Raw genomic sequence first — 22,550 nt, 5'->3', positions numbered from 1 at the left:
TCTGACCTGTTGCTCATAGTCCAAGGCTCCAGGGGTCCCATGGCCAGATTCCCCACATCACAAGCGGCATACCGGGCAGGGAGGGGGCTCAGAAATATCGCTTGAACAGGGGCCACAAGCTGTCAGCATCCACCTCTGGGGTGTCTTATAGAATTGCAATGGGCTCCAAAGCAATTCACATGAAAACTTGAAGCCGGACTATAATCACGAGCCCCTAAATATCGGACGCAGTACTGGTTATATGAGCAAAACTATTGCAGTGATAAGAGCAGTTAGCTGGACCACGACGATAAGTGTTCATTGTTAATAACGGATTCCTCTATATCCTGAATATCTAGTCTTCCGAAGTCTCCATGACAACATAAACAGCCTTTGTCTAGAAATATATTTTTTTTTCATGGTGGGTTTTCGTTACCATGGCATTATAAAACTTCTCTCCCATCTGCGGATCTCGTTACATAATATAGATAAGGAATGGATTTTTTTAGAAATCATCATCCAAAAAAAAACAAAAAAAACCCCAATATCCTAAGTCCAAAAAAACCTCATGCAGCTATATTGCCTCCATGAATGGCAACAGTTAATTAAAGACACTGTGAAAAAAAAAGTTTGAAGTCCGGTAATAAAGAGTTACTTAAAAAAAAAAAAAGAAATAGATTGTATAGGATATGGAAAATGTTCATATGACAAGGACACAATGTAATCAGGTTGAAGATCTATGGTTCCCAGGACGTCGTCGCGTCCCCAATCTATCCCAGTCCTGATGAGAGCAGAGGACGCTGCAATAAAAGCTGATGGAAATGACAGAAAGGCAACATCTGTCCTGCGTTTTACCCGATTATTAGAATACGCACCCGCGCTGCATCTATAAATATACCATCAAAATAATCTATCCAATTAGCGCTTCTTCAGATCACAAAGGCAGCTGAACGCTGTGGAGACAGAGTCCAATCAAAAGCACAAATTACAATGAAAAATTTCAATGCTTCGTAGGATTAACACACGACAGCTGTCAGAAATGACAATTTTCTAGTCAAAGGCCCTCATTAAACTACGTGCGCAATAATGATTTACTTTTTTTCTTCTGCCTTTCTCTTTTCTTTGTAGAAGACTGACGAAACATTGGATGGCCTCCTACCGCATCAGTAACCTGTATGTCGAAATGGGGCGTCAGTGTACAAGGTTCAAGAGGAAATCAACAACGGTGACAAAAAGGAAAAAAAAAAAGAATGAGTGTAGATTAAGATCTACGCTATAATTTGTATTTTATCACATTAATTCAATCCAAAATGATAATCTTACATCCAATTGCGAGAAAAGAGGAAAGCACAGCAAAAGTCAAAATTAGCCCTCCATTATGGTGCCGGGTTCTGACACCCAGGAAAATAGATCTTAGTGTTAATTTCCCCCTTCTCGCTCCTTTTATTGGCGTTGGCCCATTCCCCATCTTACGGTGCTTGCTTACTAATGATGGCAAAATGGGTGCTGGCACGTTTAGGTGGGCTGCGCTGTGTGAGTGAAGAGCCTTGGGATTCCTGATTTCAAAAAGGTTTTTATTAATACCAACGCTTTTCTGTGCCGGACCAGCGCCTTTCAAAAGGTATAAAAACAAAATGGCTTGCTAATGATGTAGCTCCCATGGGTAGAAAAGTCATGGCAAAGAGAATCAAACAAAAAAAAAAATCATCTCTCCAAAGACATGAAATTAGTTGCACATTTGGCTTCTATATTATATATGCGCTTCCATGTTAAACATTCTGCAAAATTACAGATCTTACAAAACTATAGCAGAATTTTTCTTTTAATTGTACCTCGAGTGTTGGGCTGTGTTCAACAATGTGTCCCATCTACTAAATTGAAACGCGTCAACACCATAACACTGTCCTCTTTGTGACCTGTTTTTAATGGATATGTAATAAAACTGCCAAGATTTTACCGACAACGCCAATTATTCTTTCTTATATTGGACTCAGTTGCCCAAGCCGAGGGGCTGGATGGATCTCCGAAACGTATGCGATGGTGAGCTCATCTAGTTTTGAGTGGTCAACAATGACCAACTGTAAAGTTCTCAAAGATCTCACCTTTACTTTTTTTTTCCAGTAGAAGTCAGTATGCATGAGAGCTATGTGCAAATATGCCATATTCAAAAAAATTATGTAAACTTATACCTAAAGCTCGTAAGGTTTTTGTATTTGTTTTTTAGTTTCAAAGAAAGGTTCAATTATATAACAAAAGGGCAGACAAATAAAAGGTAGCAACAACACAGCATATTGCGTCAGTCATAACAATCCCCTCTCAGGGGACCTTGAATAAGCATATAAAGAGTTTGGAGAGTAACAGAAGAAGAAAAAGAAGAGATTCAATATTAGGAGAATGGAAGAGGGGAAACAAAGAAGAGTAGACGCCTGAGTTTAGCTTCACATTTCCGGACAGGTGGCTGCGGACTTCCTCTGTGAAGCCCCGCCCCCGCCGCGCTTCCTCCGGTTAGCTCCACCCATTTCTGCATCCTGATTCATGCAGCCTGCGTACCCCATCTTTAACTTTGGGTAAGCAGGCTGTGTCGCAGTATGCGGATGCCGCCGCACGTGTTGTTTTGACGATGCGGCGCCCGCAAAAAATTCTGACATGATGCGTTCTACGCGGGTCGCTGCGCCATCAAAACGACGCATGCGGCAGCATTCGCATACTGCGGCACGGCCCGCGTACCCAATGTTAAAGATAGGATACGCAGGCTGCATGAATCCGAATGCAGAAATAGGCGGAGCTTACCGAAGGAGGCGCAGTGGGGGGTGGCTTCACGGAGGAAGTCCGCAGCCCTCCATCCGCAAATGTGAAACCAGCCTGAAATTGGTAACTCTATAGAGAGTTGTAGAGCTGAAAAGCACTTAAAGAGGACTTGGAGGTAATTACAAATAGTTAATTTGGCATTGTGGAGATGAGCGATCCTACGGAGGTAATTGGAGGGTTTCTTGTACTGAGAACTGACTGGTATACATGATCCAAGGCTCCCAGATAGCATCATAAAGATTCCCGGAGTCTTTTCTTTTAGCTTCATTACATTCATAGATTACAATAAGATTAAGTCTATCTATAATTGCATGGAAGAAGAGAAAAAAACGATTTCACTTGGAGGCTGTATGGATTTTAATTTTCAAATAAAATAAGTAGAACTCTCATCTGTATGAGGCCAAATCTGTACTGTGTAATCAGTCCCTTATAAGACAGCGCTACGGATCATATGGCAATTTTTGTAACAAAATAGTCACAGCTTTCTTCATCTCGGTAAGGCGCAACTCAAAATACTTAAAGGCTATTGCACCCTTTCACAGATGTTTCTCTTGTCCCTCCTAGTAATATATTATTGGATGGATGTGAGGTCTGTGTCCAGGCAGAGCTGTGGAAACAGAGCTTAAAAGTCATGTATTGAACTTCCTAGGCAAGTTGCTCTTACCTCCTGCTGGACGGTACCGAAGATGCCGTGGAGTTGATGGAGATCGACATGGAGAACTCTCAGCTGTGTCCGGGGAAGCGTTACTTTCAGGGATGGTCCTGTCTAATGACGCCGATTCTAAGACCGCAGCTGAAATAATTTCCATACATACATAGAATATCAGTTGTACACTTAAGACAAGGGATCATTTCTCTGTTTCAGATTAAAAGAATAAAACTAGTTTTTTATACTCATTTCTTCAATAGAACAGAATTAGCATCAGTTTTGGGGGAGTATGACAGATTGCCTTTAACGGGGCAATAAAGGTCTGTACTTAAAAGAAAAAGAATGCACAGAATAACAAACATTTATCAAGCATGTGCTATAAAATATTCACACATCGGATTTCACGGAACAAAACAAAAAATGAATAAAAATTTAAATAAAAAATAAATATGTAGTTACAATGGGCAGAAAATAATAAAATATACCGTATATTGAATTCACAGGGACAATGACTTTTGCACATTTATGTGGAAGAACTTTTTATTACCTCTGTGAATGCTCCTCCGTAACTTGTTACACAAATCAATGCGTGGGTTCTCTGAATTCTCATCAAGGCATCCTGGGCTTGGTTCTGGTGAGGAGAGTCCTTTACTGAGGTCCAGAGGTACTTTGCCAGCGCTGGGTGGCGGAGAGGTTGCAGGGCTGAACACGGACGTCGGGCTGTTTGCGCTGTAGGAGGTGGATAAGTCTAAAGCCCCAATTCGTGAATTTAAAGGCGAGTTTAGGGACAGTTTTCTTGCCCTGACAGGTGATGACGTTCTAGAAAGGGACAATGGAGGTGGAGAAGAAAACTTGCGGCAGAGATGTGGCGATTTCCCCTCTAGGCTTTGGCTAGATGCAAAAAACAACTCTAAAGATCTAGGAGAGGAAAGAAACATTTTCAGATTTTCAGAGCTCATTGATCAGTAGAAGAACTTTGATCTTTTCTCCAATGTTTTTATCTAAAACTACAAATATTCTACATAATGTATAAAGAAAGAAATGTTATTCATGGACCTGAACCATCTACTTCCATTTTAAGTAAAGCAATGCAGAAAACTATTATAATCTTGATGCTGTAAATTTAAAGTCCATTGATTCTTTGAAAATTAACAAAAAGTATTATCTATCAACTGAGCCTTAGATAACATGCGGTATGTAAATCTTATAGCAGCAATTGAATTGCGGTAATTATTCATGTAAGCCAGCATGACATTAGATTAAAGGTCTGAAGGGCACATAAGCCACAATCACTGCACTTTTATTAAACCTCATACATGCGAAAATTCAGGGAATTATACTTTAAATATAAAATAACAAACAATATGAGAGGCGGCTGTCGGAGTTACCTGACCGGTATTGATGTGAAAGGTCTCTTGTAAATATCAGCTAGTTTTTCCAGCACTACAAAAGCGGTGGTGAATATCCTGTATGTATGCAGGAAAGTATTGAGAAAATCAATGCTGAGGAAGCGCAAGTCAGTCAATCTCTCCAGGAGACGCTCCACACTGGCGTAGCGGATCTGAGGGACCTTGCAGGAGTTCAGAGTTTTGCTGAAACATATATCGATATCGTCTCTATGAAGTCTGGCATCGGACCTAAAATATGAATATAACATTGGGGTACTGTCACAATAACTGGGATAGGGGGACACAGGCCGTAGAGAGAAGCTCCCTGATCACTCTTGCTTTATTGACAACAGTTACGGGGCTGAAGGTCCCCGATCGCTGTCACGGGTCAGGCGCAAACAGGGTACAAGCATAGAAGTCCAAGTACTTTTCATACTGTGTATGATGGGTAGAGTTTGCCCACGGTTCCAATGGTCCCATGTCATCTCTTGATACCCATTATTTTTACTGAAATTTTATTGCTTCCTCAACTACTGTTTGCAGCGATGTTTGATTACGATTGTATCCCAATGCAATACTCTACGAGGTTACTTTCTGTAACTTTTCAACGTCACACCACCAACAGCACATGATTCTACAGGAATATTACTTAAAGTGGTTGTCTAGATGTAGGAGACAGAATAAGAGGTCATTGAGGTCTGATCAATGGTGGTCTGCCATTGGGCACACCAACGATCAGCTGTACTAAACTATCAGTGGCCATATGAAAACAGCGTACGGAGCCAGATCAGCAGGGCTGCCTGCACTGTCTGGGGCCGTTCTCAGGTATTGCAGCTCCGCTCGTATTAAAGTGAATGGAAGCTAAGCTGCAATATCCTAGGGACAGCCACTACGCAGTGTATAAAGCTGTGCTGTTGCGGGCAACTCCATAAATAAACTTCAGGTCGCCAGAGTGGTTATAACAGCTGATTGTTGATGGTGCTGGGTATCCTAAGGATAGATCATCAACCTTTCAGTTCTGGTCTACTTCTTAAATGAAGTTATTGAGAAATATCACGTGAAGAAAGTCCACTTATAACCCAGGTATGTAGAGGCTACAGTTTAATTTAAAACCAACTTTTATATGTAAAATTGTCTCTGATCGTGAACTCCTTCTGAAGGGATAACCAAGCTCACATAATGGAAAAAATAAATTCATAGATGACAAGTGCAAAATCCATGGCCATTGCACCCTAGTTAAAAGGGTTGATCAGGACTTTGCCTCTAAAAACTAACACCTACCTGTTCTACCAGACTCCGGCTCAGAGTGGTCACTGACCACTCTGGCCGGTAATTCAGCGACTCCACGTCAGCAGAGCAGGTCTTACTGTTCATTTAGACAGCATGCAGACAGTTTTCAATCAGTATGACGTCGGCAACAACACCCCATCAACAGAGTAGAGCGGAAGAGCAGCCACTGCTCTGTCGCTGTGATGTCAGTGGCAGCATCTGACTTGTAGCCCCGAATGGTCTGTGACCCCTCTGTGGCGACAGAGATCGGCACCGGGCATATCAGGCAAGTAGTTAGTAATGATCAGCACTGGGCACAACAGGAGGTAGTCACTAACTTCCTGCCTATTAAGGGCCTCTCACACTAAGCGATATCGCTAGCAATATCGCTACAACTTGTGACGTTATAGCGATATTGCTAGCGATATCGCTATTACTGATACCTACCTACAACCCGCTCCCCCGCTGGTTATCGCTGATCGCGTGAGAACGTCCAGGACTGTTTCTCGTCGTCAGCTTCCTGCGGCGCTTCCTGCTGTGACGACGAGCGACGCGTGGAGGCGGGCGGGAGGATGTCAGGATCGCCTGGTGTGACAGGTAAGTAGCGACCCCCGTCCCCAGCGATGTCGATGGTGAGATCTGTCTGTGTGGCAGCTCACTAGTGACCACTTAGCGATGCACCAGCGATCCTGACCACCTCATATCGCTGGTAGGGATCGCTTGTACATCGCTAAGTGTGACAGTACCTTTAGTTCTTAGGCATATAGTGAAAAAAAAAAAAAAATCCTGGATAACCCCTTTAAGCACTAGATTATTTCCCATGATTTACCCTACTTGGTTTTAGGCGTTGCAATCAAATACAGTACATGGTTTTATACATTCTGGAAGTATTTAAAAAAAAAAAAAAAAATTTCTTCATTAGACACAGGAAATATATATTTCTTTGTACCATGTTAGCCAGTAGATAGCAGAATATTTAGAATTGAGGGTCCTCAGTGGTTGATACCTTTTAATGGCTGACTGAAAAGATGGTAACACATTACAAGCTTTCGAGACTACTCAGATCTCTTCATCAGGCTAGACTAATACAACATCTGAAGAATCACATATTTATACACAAGACAGCACAGAAATAACGCAATAGATAAGACAAGTGATGTGAAGCAGAATTGTCATTATGGGAGAGGGATAAACATAAATATTGGAGCAGTTAATAGATAAGCAGTGTGAAGGTTTTATTGCCCTCTGATTGGGATCTAGTTCTGTGTTGTGTGATGACCCACAGATGATCTAATTCTCATCATCACACAATAAGATAAAAAAGAATGGATCAACCTGTGGAAAAACATTTTTGTATCCCTGGTCATAGCATGATGGGCATTAAATTACTTGTATTAAAAGGTAACTTCAAGTCTCAGAGAGAGAGAAGAGTCACGGAGTACAAATTTATGTCAACTTTTGACACTCTCATTGCAGGAATGAATGTGTCTCATGGATTTATGTCTTTTTACATCAGTTAAGGAATTTGCTCTTCAGACCTTCTGGGGTCATCACACAACACAGAACTAGACCCCAATCAGAGGGCAATAAAACCTTCACAATGCTTATTTATGAACTGTTCCAATATTTATGTTTATCCCTCTCCCAAAATGACAACTCTGCTTCACATCACTTGTCTTAAATATTGCCGTTATTTCTGTGCTGTTTTGTGTATAAATATATGATTGTTCAGATGTTGTATTAGTCTAGCCTGATGAAGAGACCTGATTAGTCTCGAAAGCTTACAATGTGTTACCATCTTTTCAGTTAGCCATTAAAAGGTATCAACCACTGTGGACTCTCAATTCTAAATATTCTTTCTTCATTAGACAGTAATATACAAAGGTGTTTTCTCTCATTGCAGTTTTGTCAAACCCTAAGGCTATGTTCCCATAATGAGCTTTTAATGTTGCAGATTTTCTGCACCTATTAAGTAAAAGAGGTTACTTGCATTTTTTTTTTAAAAAATACACAGCGCAAAAAACTGTGGGAACATTGCCTAATATAGATATTGTGATCTTACTAAAAATGGTCAACTATCCTTTCTTCCTTACTAAGCCTTTTGTCAAGCTTCTGGTTGCATCAAGTATATTTTAATAATATCTAAGGCTAACCGTACGGTAAAATAGCTGTCACCCCAATACTAATTCAGCCATCAGTTATTACTGCAGACACTCCCCAGACCATACACGTGCATCCTCAAATGAGCAAGCATGCTGTTTTTTTTCCTTCAGGAGAGTAAAGTAATCTGCCTTCAGACATCTTGGGCATCAGCTCCCCACAGAAACAATGGATCAGGCATGTTAAAATATAACTGCTCAGTCTTCTCTACCACATCTGTTGTTAGGGCAGGTGCACACGACCAATTTTCTCTCCATCCAAGAAAATGATCCAATTATGCGGATCAGACGCGGATCAGTGTTTCTAAGGGTCGCGTTTCAGGTAGCGACGTACCAGCGATCCCAACAACGATACGACCTGGTAAGGATCGCTAGTGAGCTGCCAAACAGGCAGATCTCTTCAGCGATGCAGCAATGATCCAGCGATCAATCACAGCGATGTGTGCTGGCCAGCGTGACGCCGAAAAAATGGCCCAGGTCATTCCTGCACGATCAGCGATATCCAGCAGGGGGGGGGGGGGGTCGCTGCTACGTGTCACATGTAGCGAGATCGCAGGCGAGGTCACTGTTGCGTCACAAAATCGGTGACACATTAGCAATCTCGCTATGTGCGACGGGGCCTTAAGAGGTGAAGAGAAAAAAAAAGTTTCTCCATGTTTCTCCATCAAGTCAGTCCATGAAAGTTGGACTACACTCTCATGTCATCTGATTGTGGTCCGATTTTTTCACGGACTCATAGACTTGCATTGCCAATTTTGATCCGACACTGGGATCAAAATTGGACAAGCCAGTGATCTTTGGACATGTGCTCAACCCCATAGAATAACATGGGTACACGTGCCATCAGGGTCTGTAAAAACCACAGATAGCACTCGTCGGATATAAATGATCATGTGCACCTACCCTTAGTTGAGGATTGGGAGACCCAAAAAACACAAGATGGAAAGTTAGTCCCACCAAAAACACTGGGTTTGGATAATGATTTTCAATAGTTTTCTATCTTTGTGACGACTCGCATACTTGTGTCCATCACGAGAAGGACACTTTTAAATCCACTGGAAGCAGAGATTTGGAAAATAATAGGAAATTTACAGAGAAAATATAGAAAAACTGTCTAAAACTCATCATACAAAGACTAACCGGTATTTGTTGAACCTTCATTCCCTAATATAAGTAGCTACCTGTCGGCACCCATCTAGCCCATGAAAATACTGGTGTACACCGAGAGCACTGTATAGAAAATGACTGCCATGTAGAGACTGTAATACTAATATTGTCGATAGTTTGTATCAAAACGTCAGCGCTCTGACAAGTTTCATCCTGCTGCTGCCAACTGTCCTACACAACAGAATTGATGGTGTTTCTATACGGGCATGCCTGCAGGACTTCTCTCCAGCTGCACCACCGCTTTGCACATACCTTTCTTACTACGTGTCAAAAATACAGTATGGTCACTTATATACGAGTATATGACTCAACACGTGCTGTTCGTTTCCCCCGTGAGTAAATGCTTATGGATGGACGGCTTCTTACCGGATCATGTGTGGCACAGTAACCTTGGAGTTCTCCTCGTACACATTGCTCATCAAACCGTTGCATCTTATATTCTCAATACACTGTCAAAATAAAACAATCCATAATTAGTAGGATTTGCCTGAAACAAAATTTTCACATTGTAATTGTCTCGTGTTAAAGGGCACCTCTGCTTATCGTACGCCATTTAGTGATTCACGGCAATATTACTGCCAGCTGAGGTTTTCTCCAGGGTAATGGCGGAATAGCATATGCAAGTGACAGCTGCACGTCTCCCAACAGACTGTACGCAGATATATCATTCCTTCACCTCCGCGGCTCACTCAGACATATAACATGAAATCCACGTGCACACCAAGGTTTGCTTTGCATCCCTTAATTTCTGCAGATCTCCTCCTCTGTAATTTCTTCCCTTTTCCCGCTTTCTACATGTGATCAGATGACTTTGAAATAATAGCTGTAATTAGAGGCTTCATTATACCAGTACTTCATCAGTATGAACTAAAAAATTAATTTGTGAGTCAGAATTGGTGACATATACATATGGTAGCTGTATTACCACAGTCATATTTCCTGAAGCAGAGTGTATTTGCTTTATGGCAGCTGCAATGAAAGAGAGTTAATGCAGGTGCAGACAGAAGGTGGCCCCTGTGCAATAACAGTATTAGGACCCTTTGTAGTCCAATAGCTCAGCATAATGCACAATTCCTCATGCCTTGGAGATGGTTGTGGCCCCCTTACTTCTTGGGCTCTTGTGCAGCTGCAGAGGTTGCACCAATGGTAAGTCTGCCCCTGAGATAATGCTCAGACAAGTGTCAAACGCTTAAAGAGAATCTGTCAGCACGTTTTTGCCATGTAAGACAGCATGCTGTAGGGATTTAAACAGATTTCAGTGATGACTCTCTTATCAAGCCCCACGGTTTTGTTTGCTTACAATGATTGTTTTAGTGTCTGTAGCTTATCATTGCTGTGACTAGCTAGTTGTGTGAGCCCTGATCCGACACGCCCCTCCTGTGATCGGCAGCTCATTGTCTATAGACATTGTATATACATATCCTGGTGTTGGCGGGATTAGCTTCCTCAGCTCTGCTTCATTGCTAAATCTAAAAACTCTGATTGTGGGAGAACGGCTGCACCCAGTAAACTAAGTGATACATTGTCTGATTCAGCTTGTCTTTGCCTACATCAGGCTGCTCTCAGATGAGGAAGCAAAAGCCTGCTGACAGATTCCCTTTAAGGATGTGATGGGGACTAGTTCACAGTCAATGGTGACAAGGGAACTTAAAGGGTAAATGTGGCGCCCCTGAGGCTCAGTCGCCACAGAGGTACTGCACCTCCTCCTGAGGTGTGGTGCCCCACCATCCAGGTAAGGTGGAAGCACCTGACCACACTCCAACACCTGCACCCCACACAACAAAATAGTGTAGCAAAGCACCTTCGGCGGCTCCCTGCTTGGAGTATAGCAAAGCACCCCTTGGTGGCTCCCTGCTTGGAACACGAAACATGCTGGGAGGTGGGTGGAGTTTAGTTAGCACAAAAAGAGCGGGAAGAGTTGAGTCAGTCAGTCAGTCAGTCTTTCATTCAGTGAGTGAGTGAAGATGTAGAAGGACAGAGTGTGAGACAGAGAAGATCCCCGGGAGAGGGATGAAAGAGGGAAGTGCTGCAGCAGGCCACAGTGATCTGGGTCTGCTGGCACAGGAAACAGACAAAGGAAGGAAGCTTGATTCTTCATTGGGAAGAAGGATTAGCACGGAACGTGAGGAGAATAAGAGAACAAGGACCAGGGTTAGAGAACCCTTTTCAAATTCTAAGCGCAAGGCCGGGGTCCGGTCCCCGAGGTTGTATGGATACTAATGGTCCTGCAGCAGACACCGGAGGAATAGAAGTAGTGACCACTTTATTCCCACACAAGACTTGGGGGCACAACAGCAACATATTAATGAGTCGGGACTTGATAGCAAGGAGTCCCCGAAGCAGGCTACAGCTCTCTGCCGTACAAGTAGAGTTCATAGGAACATCTGACAGGAGGAACTCCAGTGTAACTCAGTATTAGGAGTACTTCACTCAAAGGCGCTATAAGAGGAGACGTTCAGAAAATGCACCTATGTTGGCGGAGAGTTGGAAGGGAGTATTCCATCTGGCCTGGAGGTTGACTGAGTCCCTAACCCGGAGGACACGGCGCGGAAGTGGGCACCTGTTTGCACAACAGACTGTGAGTAAAGCTTGGAACTACATGCCCTGGTGTCCTCCACTTATTCCTGCGCCAACCTGCCCAGCACCGCTACATCCCTCGCGCCTGACACTACATCATCTAAGTGTCACTTCACCTACACTGCCCTGGGACTACAGCCCTGCTTGTGGAGGGCCAAAACATCACTGCTGCACCACACCATCTGTCCCAGAGGATCTGTCTGCAGCGTCGGCTTAACACCTCCCTTGCCGAACACCACAGGTGGCATCACGAATCACTTATAAACTTTCACCATCATAAGCACAATGAAACAACCCCTTTTACAATGGGTGCCCAGGGCCACGGGCCGGGTCCCAACTGCCGTGACATCTCCCATTAAAGCTCATCGGGCCCGGTACCGAGTACCCCACAGCCCTGGGTGTGAGGGCGACCCATTTTTGGTGTCACGAACAGGATGACGAGACCCAATGCCATCGGGTTCTGTGTGCCTGAGATCTGTTGGACTGAAAACTTTTGGAAATGTGCAGAAGACCTAATTTGATAGACTGTGAAATGAATGTTAAAAATGGCCGCCGGCACGGTGAAGAAGGGCGTGACAACCTGGGTGGTCCAAAGAAAAGACCGCGAGCTGTCCTGGGCCTCCCCTGTCTGAACTTCTACAGTCATATGTTAAAGTTTGGGCACCCCTATTAATGTTAACCTTTTTTCTTTATAAGAATTTTGTTTTTTGCAACAGCTTTTTCAGTTTCATATATCTAATAGCTGATGGACTGAGTTATATTTCTGGATTCAAATGAGGTTTATTGTACTAACAGAAAATGTGCAATCTGCATTTAAACAAAATTTGACCGGTGCAAAAGTATGGGCACCGCAACATAAAAGTGACATTAATATTTCGTAGATAATAATAATAATAAATTTTATTTTTATAGCGCCGACATATTCCGCAGCACTTTACATTTCAGAGGGGATTTGTACAGACAATAGACATTACAGCATAACAATAATCACATAGATCATAACAAATACCAAGAGGAAAGAGTGCCCTGCTCGCAAGCTTACAGTCTATGAGGAAAGAGGTAGACACGAAAGGTGGGTGGTAACAGTTGCCCAGATTGTAAGGACCAGCCATAATGTTAAGTGTTTGACAGTACAGACACAGAGGGCTAATGGATGCATAAAGCATGTGGGAACATGATGCGGGAAATCTGGTTATGGTAAAACTTTTGGCTGTGCCACACAGGTATAGATTAGGTTAATGTGTTGAGGCGATAGGCCAGTCTGAATAAATGCGTTTTCAGGACACGCTTGAAATTGTGGGGATTGGGGACTAATCGTATTGACCTGGGAAGTGCATTCCAAAGAATTGGCGCGGCACGTGTAAAGTCTTGGAGACGGGAGTGGGAGGTTCTGACTATTGAGGATACTAACCTCAGGTCATCAGCAGAATGGAGGGCGCGGGTAGGGTGGTATACTGAAACAAGGGAGGAGATGTAGGGTGGTGCTGAGCCATGGAGGGCTTTGTGGGTGAGGGTAATAAGTTTATACTGAATTCTGGAGTGGATGGGTAGCCAGTGTAATGACTGGCACAAGGTAGAGGCATCGGTGTAACGATTGGTAGATCCTCCTTTTGCAAAAATAACAGCCTCTAGTCGCTTCCTGTAGCTATTAATGAGTTCCTGGATCCTGGATGAAGGTATTTGTGACCATTCCTGTTTACAAAACAATTCCAGTTCAGTTAAGTTTGATGGTCGCCGAGCATGGACAGCCCGCTTCAAATCATCCCACAGATGTTCAATGATATTCAGGTCTGGAGACTGGGATGGCCATTCCAGAACATTGTAATTGTTCCTCTGCATGAATGCCTGAGTAGATTTGGAGCGGTGTTTTGGATCATTGTCTTGCTGAAATATCCATCCCCTGCGTAACTTCAACTTCGTCACTGATTCTTGAACATTATTGTCAAGAATCTGCTGATACTGAGTTGAATCCATGCGACCCTCAACTTTAACAAGATTCCCGGTGCCGGCATTGGCCACACAGCCCCAAAGCATGATGGAACCTCCACCAAATTTTACTGTGGATAGCAAGTGTTTTTCTTGGAATGCTGTGTTTTTTAGCCTCCATGCATAACGCCTTTTTGTATGACCAAACAACTCAATCTCTGTTTCATCAGTCCACAGGACCTTCTTCCAAAATGTAACTGGCTTGTCCAAATGTGCTTTTGCATACCTCAGGCGACTCGGTTTGTGGCGTGCTTGCAGAAACGGCTTCTTTCGCATCACTCTCCCATATAGCTTCTCCTTGTGCAAAGTGCGCTGTATTGTTGACCGATGCACAGTGACACCATCTGCAGCAAGATGATGCTGCAGATCTTTGGAGGTGGTCTGTGGATTGTCCTTGACTGTTCTCACCATTCTTCTTCTCTGCCTTTCTGATATTTTTCTTGGCCTGCCACTTCTTGGCTTAACAAGAAATGTACCTGTGTTCTTCCATTTCCTTACTATGTTCCTCACAGTGGAAACTGACAGGTTAAATCTCTGAGACAACTTTTTGTATCCTTCCCCTGAAAAGCTATGTTGAATAATCTTTGTTTTCAGATCATTTGAGAGTTGTTTTGAGGAGCCCATGATGCCACTCTTCATAGGAGAATCAAATAGGAGAACTACTTGCAAGTGGCCACCTTAAATACCTTTTCTCATGATTTGATACACCTGGCTATGAAGTTAAAAGCTCAATGAGGTTATAAAACCAATTTAGTGCTTCAGGAAGTCAGTAAAAAGTAGTTAGGAGTGTTCAAATCAAGAAAATGATAAGGGTGCCCATACTTTTGCACCGGTCAAATTTTGTTTAAATGCAGAGTGCACATTTTCTGTTAGTACAATAAACCTCATTTGAATCCAGAAATATAACTGAGTCCATCAGTTATTAGATATATAAAACTGAAATAGCTGTTGCAAAAACCAAAATTGTTATAAAGAAAAAAGGTTAAAAGGTTAAAGGTTAAAAAGGGTGCCCAAACTTTAACATATGACTGTATGCGACAGCAACATGGCCCACCCCCCGAGGGGTTCGTTTACTGGCTTGGTATGGAGGAGTTGGAAGAAGACGCCTCCCCCAGAAGGAGGAGCGGAAGCCAGTGGCGGGAAAAGAGCCGTGGCGGGAAGAACGCTAGAACGCCATATTGGAAGGGGAAGGGAGGAGGCATGTGGAGCGCGAGGAGGTTGAGTTGAATCTCCCCGGCGCCATGGCTGAAGGCTCCGACCCGGCTTCCAGGATGAACCGCCAGCAGCTGGATGACGACATTGCCCAGCTGATGCACAGTTTACGGCTGAGGCAGTAAGCTTTATGGACCTTGGATCGGCAGCGCACCCTGGAGGGGTCTACACCCGCGGTACCCCAGTTACCGGTACCCGCCATCGCTGCACCGGATCTCACCCGGACGAACCCTGTAGAGCCTGCGACCGCTGCAACACCACCGGCAGCATCCCCTGCAATCTCTCCGTTAACACCACCTCCGGTACCCACCTGGACAGCAACCACGACCCCCGCTGTCACCAGGACCCGCACCGTATCGGCACCGGAGCCGAGACTGCACCACTGGGAGTCACCGAGTATAGATGCTGGCCCTCCTAACGGGCTACCCCCTGAATTCTCATTGTCTGAGGCTGGCCTGCTGGAGCTTGAAATGGGGGTGTTGGACGAGTCATCCGGGGGCACTAGGCTGACGGAGATAGGGAGATGGAAGAGATCCCTGCTGAGGAGGGTGCGGTTGGAACAGGCGCACACCATACGACACCTTCAGGGCTTGGGAGAGTCTAGGCCGCTTGGGGACCGTGAAATGCGTCAGGGGTTCTCCTGGCCACAGCTACAAAACCCCCGTGTAGCCTCCTACCAACGCCAACAGGCCACAGCATTCCTAGATGTTAGACCAAGGACCAGAACAGTGGTACCCCCTGAGGATGAGGAGTCTTATCCATCAGTACCAGCTGCCACTTCTACAAAATTATTGGTAGCAGAGACATCGCCGGCAGCCGTTGATATCACAACACCTGTTGTACCTTAGGCGGCCGCCATGCCAGAAGAGAACCAGCTTCCGGAACCCAGGAGGGGATAACTAGCCCTAATAACTAACTTTGTTGCCTTGGAGGGTATTTGCACCCTTTGTTCTTGTTTTCTACTTTTCTATTTGGTTATCATGTTTTTGTTTCTTCCCAGTTGTTGCCCAGTTTGGTTGGCAGCCTTTACACTTGAACTATGGAAATCATAGATGCTGAGTGATCCCGAACTGTTAATGTATATAGTTTGCACCTCTTTAGGTGCTTTCTCTTGGTTTTACATAGGAACCTGCCCTTGGAACAAGGACTACCTCGTTATAAGGACATTTCCAGACATGATGGCCGGTCCAATGTCTACTCTTTGCACTTATTGATAATGCTTAGAATTTTTGAATTAGAAACTAGAAAGTGAAAGTATTAAAGACAGATTTCATAGGGTTTAATTGAGACAGAAATACAGTGAATGTTTTACAATGTTTGAATAAAGATGTGAGAATTGAATAAAAATATGCAGATGAATCCTGAGACAAAAGGAAAGAGGAGAGTAGAAAATGTGAAAGATAACAGAAAAGAAATGTGTTGCTAGAAAATGTGTTACTCAAGCTAATAGTGAATTTGCTTCTATAGCACTCTAAATTAGGTAGCATAACTTTAAATATAGACAGTTAAATTGTTTGTAACGTTCAAGAATGAGTGTCTCTCATATTGAGAAGATTAGATAAGATATGTTCATTATACAATATAAAAATTTGTATGTTCCTGTATTGTCAACTTTGTTTCCTTGCAGCCCGTGGACGTGCTGTGCTTAATGGGGGGTATGTGGCGCCCCTGAGGCTCAGTCGCCACAGAGGTACTGCACCTCCTCCTGAGGTGTGGTGCCCCACCATCCAGGTAAGGTGGAAGCACCTGACCACACTCCAACACCTGCACCCCACACCACAAAGTAGTGTAGCAAAGCACCTTCAGCGTCTCCCTGCTTGGAGTATAGCAAAGCACCCCTTGGTGGCTCCCTGCTTGGAACACGAAACGTGCTGGGTGGGTGGAGTTTAGTTCGCACAAAAAGAGCGGGAAGAGTTGAGTCAGTCAGTCTTTCATTCAGTGAGTGAGTGAAGATGTAGAAGGACAGAGTGTGAGACAGAGAAGATCACCGGGAGAGGGATGGAAGAGGGAAGTGCTGCAGCAGGCCACAGTGATCTGGGTCTGCTGGAACAGGAAACAGACAGAGGAAGGAAGCTTGATTCTCCATTGGGAAGAAGGAATAGCTCGGAATGTGAGGAGAATAAGAGAACAAGGACCAGGGTTAGAGGAGAACCCTTTTCAAGTTCTAAGTGCAAGGCCGGGGCCCGGTCCTTGAGGTTGTATGGATACTAATGGTCCTGCAGCAGACACCGGAGGAATAGAAGTAGTGACCACTTTATTCCCACACAAGACTTGGGGGCACAACAGCAACATATTAGTGAGCCGGGACTTGATAGCAAGGAGTCCCCGAAGCAGGCTACAGCTGTCTGCCGTACAAGTAGAGTTCATAGGAACATCTGACAGGAGGAACTCCAGTGTAACTCAGTACTAGGAGTACTTCACTCAAAGGCGCTATAAGAGGAGACATTCAGAAAAGGCACCTACGTTGGCGGAGTGTTGGAAGGGAGTATTCCATCTGGCCTGGAGGATGACTGAGTCCCTAACCCGGAGGACACGGCGTGGAAGTGGGCACCTGTTTGCACAACAGACTGTGAGTAAAGCTTGGAACTACATGCCCTGGTGTCCTCCACTTATTCCTGCGCCAACCTGCCCAGCACCGCTACATCCCTCGCGCCTGACACTACATCATCTAAGTGTCACTTCACCTACACTGCCCTGGAACTACAGCCCTGCTTGTGGAGGGCTATAACATCACTGCTGCACCACACCATCTGTCCCAGAGGATCTGTCTGCAGCGTCGGCTTAACACCTCCCTTGCCGAACACCACAGGTGGCATCACGAATCACTTATAAACTTTCACCATCATAAGCACACTGAAACAACCCCTTATACAATGGGCGCCCAGGGCCACGAGCCGGGTCCCAGCTGCCGTGACATCTCCCATTGAAGCTCATCGGGCCCGGTACCGAGTACCCCACAGCCCTGGGTGTGAGGGCGACCCATAACCATCGTTTTAATTATTATATTTTAGAAATCAATACTACATGTAAAAAAAATAGCAACCTTGTAATATATCAGAGAAATCTGCTTCTTTCTCCTCTTGGACTGATCATTGATTTTCAAAATTGTCAATTCTGATGTAACATCTGCATTCAGCGAAGACATATTATTACATTACTGAGATAGGGGATGACAGCTGCTGTGAGTATTTTGACCATATCATTATTTTTATGCAGATTGGTTATTGGATGAAGCAGATCAGGTGATGTGTAGAGTGAGTCCTGAGGATGCAATGCCCTTTATACAGGTGTGGAGAATTATTAGACAGCTTATAAGGCAGCTCATTCTCCTTTGAAAGAAAAGAGATTTAAGGTACCACTCCAGTGTTTTTTTTATTTTTACCTCTTGAGTGTTGTTGGTAATCTAAGGTCCTTGCCCCTATTCATACTGAGCCGCTGCCATCTTCACCTTCTATCTCCAGCAGTTTCTGATCCGTCGTTTCGCTCTAGTGTTTGTTGGAGGGAGCCGGAGGTCACTTTTCAATGCAAGTCTATGAGACCCTCACTCAGGTTCCTATAGACTTGCATTGAGAGCAAGTGATTGTGAGTTCTCACTCCTGGCCAGTCAGAAGAAGTTACAGTCACAAGATGGCACCGTAGCAGCGCTGAAAAATGGTGAAGACACCTTTAGGTAAGTATCAGGCTAGGGGCATGGACCTTAGATTAGAAGCACCACTCCAGTGTGGCACCCCCAGGAGTATGGTCGCCACAGTGGCATTGCCTTCCTCCAGGGAGGGTGATGTCAGGCTTGGAGGCAATGAAGGGTCTCTCTAACAGTTAACCATGTCATGCAACACAGTTCCAACTCCAGGCCAACAGAGGGAGCTCTGAACCAGAATTGGGGGAGGAGTGCTCTCTGAGGGCCAGGAAGGGAAATGAGGAGTAGTGATGGGCAGTCCGGCTCTTTTTGGTGATCCAGCTCTCATGGCTCCGCTCACCAAAAAGAGCTCTTTTTCGGCTCTTTTTGGATCCTAAATGGGTCCCTATTGCATACGTGTTCGGGCGTCTGAAACTCCGTCCAGTTGCTAGGAATCAATTAGATTGCTGAGTGGGCGGAGTTTCGTTCTGATGGGCGGGGTTACGTCTGCCGAACACCGGGATTTTACGCCCAGTGAGAGCCATTCAAGGATTTTAGTGGTTCTCACTGGGGTGTCGGCTCCCATCATTCACAGCAGGGAGCCGGCTCTTTGTGTCGGATCGTTCGTGAACGACACATCACTAATGAGGAGTTAGTGTGAGGAGGGCAAAGAGTGTAGACGTGTGGAAAGAAGCTGGAGGTTGAGCTGAGAAAAGAGAGCTCCCTCCCAGTGATAGCGCATGAATTGGAGCCTGGTCTCCACGGTTGTACAGATACTGAAGGTCCTGCAACAGAAACCAGAGGAATAGGAAGCTGTAAATGCTCTATTCCCATCTAAGACTCGGAGGCACAACAGCGACAGGTGAGCCAAGAGAGGTAGAGGGCTACAGCTGTCTGCCATACGAGGCAGTTCTAAGAGAAGATAAGAAGGAGGAACTTCAGTGTAACAAAGTACTGCATGTAACTCAAGCCAGCGCTATGAAGGAGACTACACAACCCATCTGATAGAGAGATCCCTGAGTTGCTTCCAGGCTAGCCTGCTCCTGTGCCATCTGTAACCAGGACCCTGGACTGCGTTTGCCAAGTAAAGGTAAAGAAACTGCACCTTGTTGTGTCCTTGCCTCCTTCCTGCAACATCCTCAGCACTGCTACATCTCTGTGCCAAACACTGCACCCTCTTCCTAAACATTCCGCTACACTGCCCTGGGACCAACAGCCCTACCTGTGGAGGGCTACAACATGATTGCTGCACTACACCATCAGTCCCAGAGGATCTGTCTGCAGCGTCGGCTTAACACCTCCCTTGCCGAATACCACAGGTGGCGTCACGAATCACTTATAAACTTTATTCCCAACTCAACCCCTTTTACATGGGCGCCCAGGGCCACGGACCGGGTCACCACTGCTGTGACATTCCCCTCTGAGATACCGGCCCGGTACCGAGTACCCCACAGCCCTTGGAGGGCGACTCACCAGCGCAAAAAAAAAAAATGCAGGAGTGGTGCTTTAACAGACTATGAAAAGTCAATAATTCTGTACACCTTGATAAAGGGTGAATATGCATACAAAATAAAGATGTGATCAAAATTCTCTCTTGTAGTGTAGTCTGATTGTACAAAATATAAAAAGTACCACTATCAAATTTTAAAAGAAAAGTAGGTAAATTAAAAATGGATTTAAATTATGCAGAATTGTTGAATACACTCTCTTTAACTCGACAAATAATTTCTCTCTCCTTCTCCAATTACATATATACTTATCTTACAGGAGTAGATTAATTTTACTCTCTATACACTTTTCCATACAGTGTGCAGAGTAATTACGTCCTACTTCCTTACTTACCTGCAGACAGCAGTGTAAAGAACATGTAATCTCTAAATCTCTCTGCTGTTCCGACTCCTGTATTTGTTAAAGCTAAATGAATATGCATGAACATGATGGGAATGATGAACTCAGAATAGATTCAAAGATCTCATACATGAATGTGAAAGCACACAATAGATCATTATTTATGCAATATCCTCTCCAAAAGTCTTTGATCTATATCCTATCTTATTGCTGAGTTCATATTATTTGGCCTTACTTAAAGGAGTATTACCATCTCCAAGATCCTATGCCAATATGTAGTAGGTGTAATAATAAATAATACTAGCAAATACCTCCAATTAGAAATGTAGTATGGTTCTCCTGATTCGCTATGTCGCTTACCTCATATGGAGGCTTTGCTGCATCTTAGGTATCCATGGTTACGACCACTGACAACTAACTGTCACTATATGAGTGGTTATAACCATTTATATCCTAAGCTACTACAATGCCCTTCACACAGAGTAAGCGACATAGCAGATCAAGAGAACTATACTACATTTTTAATGGGAGCTATTTGCTAATACTATCATCATTATTATTATTACACCTACTACATATTGGGATAGGATCTTGGAGATGGGAATAATCCTTTAACTGAAGAGTTAACAGAAAAGCTACTGTTCACATACCAGGGATGAGGGAGTAAGACTTGTTCTGTCACTTTCCTGATCCTGGCAGAGCTACTTTATGTTTATACATACTGAAGAGTACTTGTCAGCAGTGATTAAAGTTCAAGGTCCGTAGCGAACACCTACTGTTTGTGCACGGACCCCGAACATGGACTTCTCCATGAAGTCCGTATTAATGTTTGGATTCAGCACCCAGAACATTGGGCGTTTTCCACACTGTCATCTGGTTGACAGCGCGTGTAACAATGGCGTCTCTGATCGACAGATCATTACCGTCTGCTAGAAAGCTGCTGTTCATTTGACAGCTATTAGCTGTGACCAGCCATAGAAAGTTTACCTCCAGTCACAGAGGCGTCGTCGGCTGATGAGAGTGCTACTCCCATTAGCCTACACCTGCTGCCGGTAATAACATGGGAGTATTGATCAGTCTGCTCCTGCACTATAAATAAATAAATAAAAAAATGACGTGGGGTCTGTTCTATTTTTGATAACCAGCATGGCAAAACTGACAGCTGCGGGATGCAACTCTCAACTGTCAGCTTTATAACGGCTGGTTATCAAGAATAGAGGGGTCCTCGTGCTATTTTTAAGAATTATTTAAATAAATATTTTAAAAAAGCCGAGTGGAGCCCCTTCCATTTTTAACAATTAGCCAAGCTAAAGCGAACAGCTGGGGGCTGGGGTATTACCAGGCTGGTAAGAGGCCATGGATGCTGCCCTTCCAGCCTAAATATAGCAGCCTGCAGCCACATCAGAAAAGGCGCATCTATTACAAGCACCAGTTTTCGGCTCTTCCCTCTTGCCCTGGTTATCAAAAATAGAAAGACCCCCATGTCATTTTTTTTAAACTTATTTATTTATAGCACAGGTGTCGACGGATGTATACTCCCATTATCTGTGCCTGCTCTTGCGGTTATTAGCGGCATCAGGCGTAGGCTGATGGGAGTAGTACTTTCTCATCAGTGACGCCTCTGTGACTAGAAGTAAACTTTTTACCGCTGGTCACAGCTGCTGGTTAAAGCGGTCTGACAGTGAGAGTACTGCATATCTATGATAAGCAGTAATAATCTTACCGCTGATCAGAGGCAGCGTTTGCATCTTCATAACAGCGTGGCAAACAGTGTATGTTCAAGCCCCTCGTTCACCTGAATGGGGTCCGGGTTTGGGTACTGTTCTAGTACCCGAACCAAACTTTTTTAAGAGTTCGGTCGAACTTGCCTGACCTGAACATTCAGGGGTTCA

The 22,550-nt window shown here is 44.3% G+C and overlaps 1 protein-coding gene across 2 annotated transcripts in view; it reads right to left on the bottom strand.

Annotated features, from left to right (window-relative positions):
- Window positions 1-22,550, bottom strand: part of RASGRF2 (Ras protein specific guanine nucleotide releasing factor 2) — a 469,786-nt gene that overhangs the window by 108,369 nt on the left and 338,867 nt on the right. For both annotated transcript variants that reach the window (XM_073581445.1, XM_073581523.1), the window contains exons 13-16: window positions 9,786-9,868; window positions 4,825-5,073; window positions 3,984-4,354; window positions 3,452-3,580 (exon numbers count right to left, since the gene is read on the bottom strand). In XM_073581445.1, the coding sequence (XP_073437546.1) occupies window positions 3,452-3,580; window positions 3,984-4,354; window positions 4,825-5,073; window positions 9,786-9,868 (832 nt within the window). The remainder of the gene's footprint in view (window positions 1-3,451; window positions 3,581-3,983; window positions 4,355-4,824; window positions 5,074-9,785; window positions 9,869-22,550) is intronic.

This window comes from Dendrobates tinctorius, unplaced genomic scaffold (assembly GCF_039654945.1).
Source record: "Dendrobates tinctorius isolate UK_male_01 unplaced genomic scaffold, ASM3965494v1 ptg000003l, whole genome shotgun sequence".
In the NCBI taxonomy this organism is placed as follows: Eukaryota; Metazoa; Chordata; class Amphibia; order Anura; family Dendrobatidae; genus Dendrobates; species Dendrobates tinctorius.
This window is presented reverse-complemented; position numbering and strand designations above follow the sequence as displayed.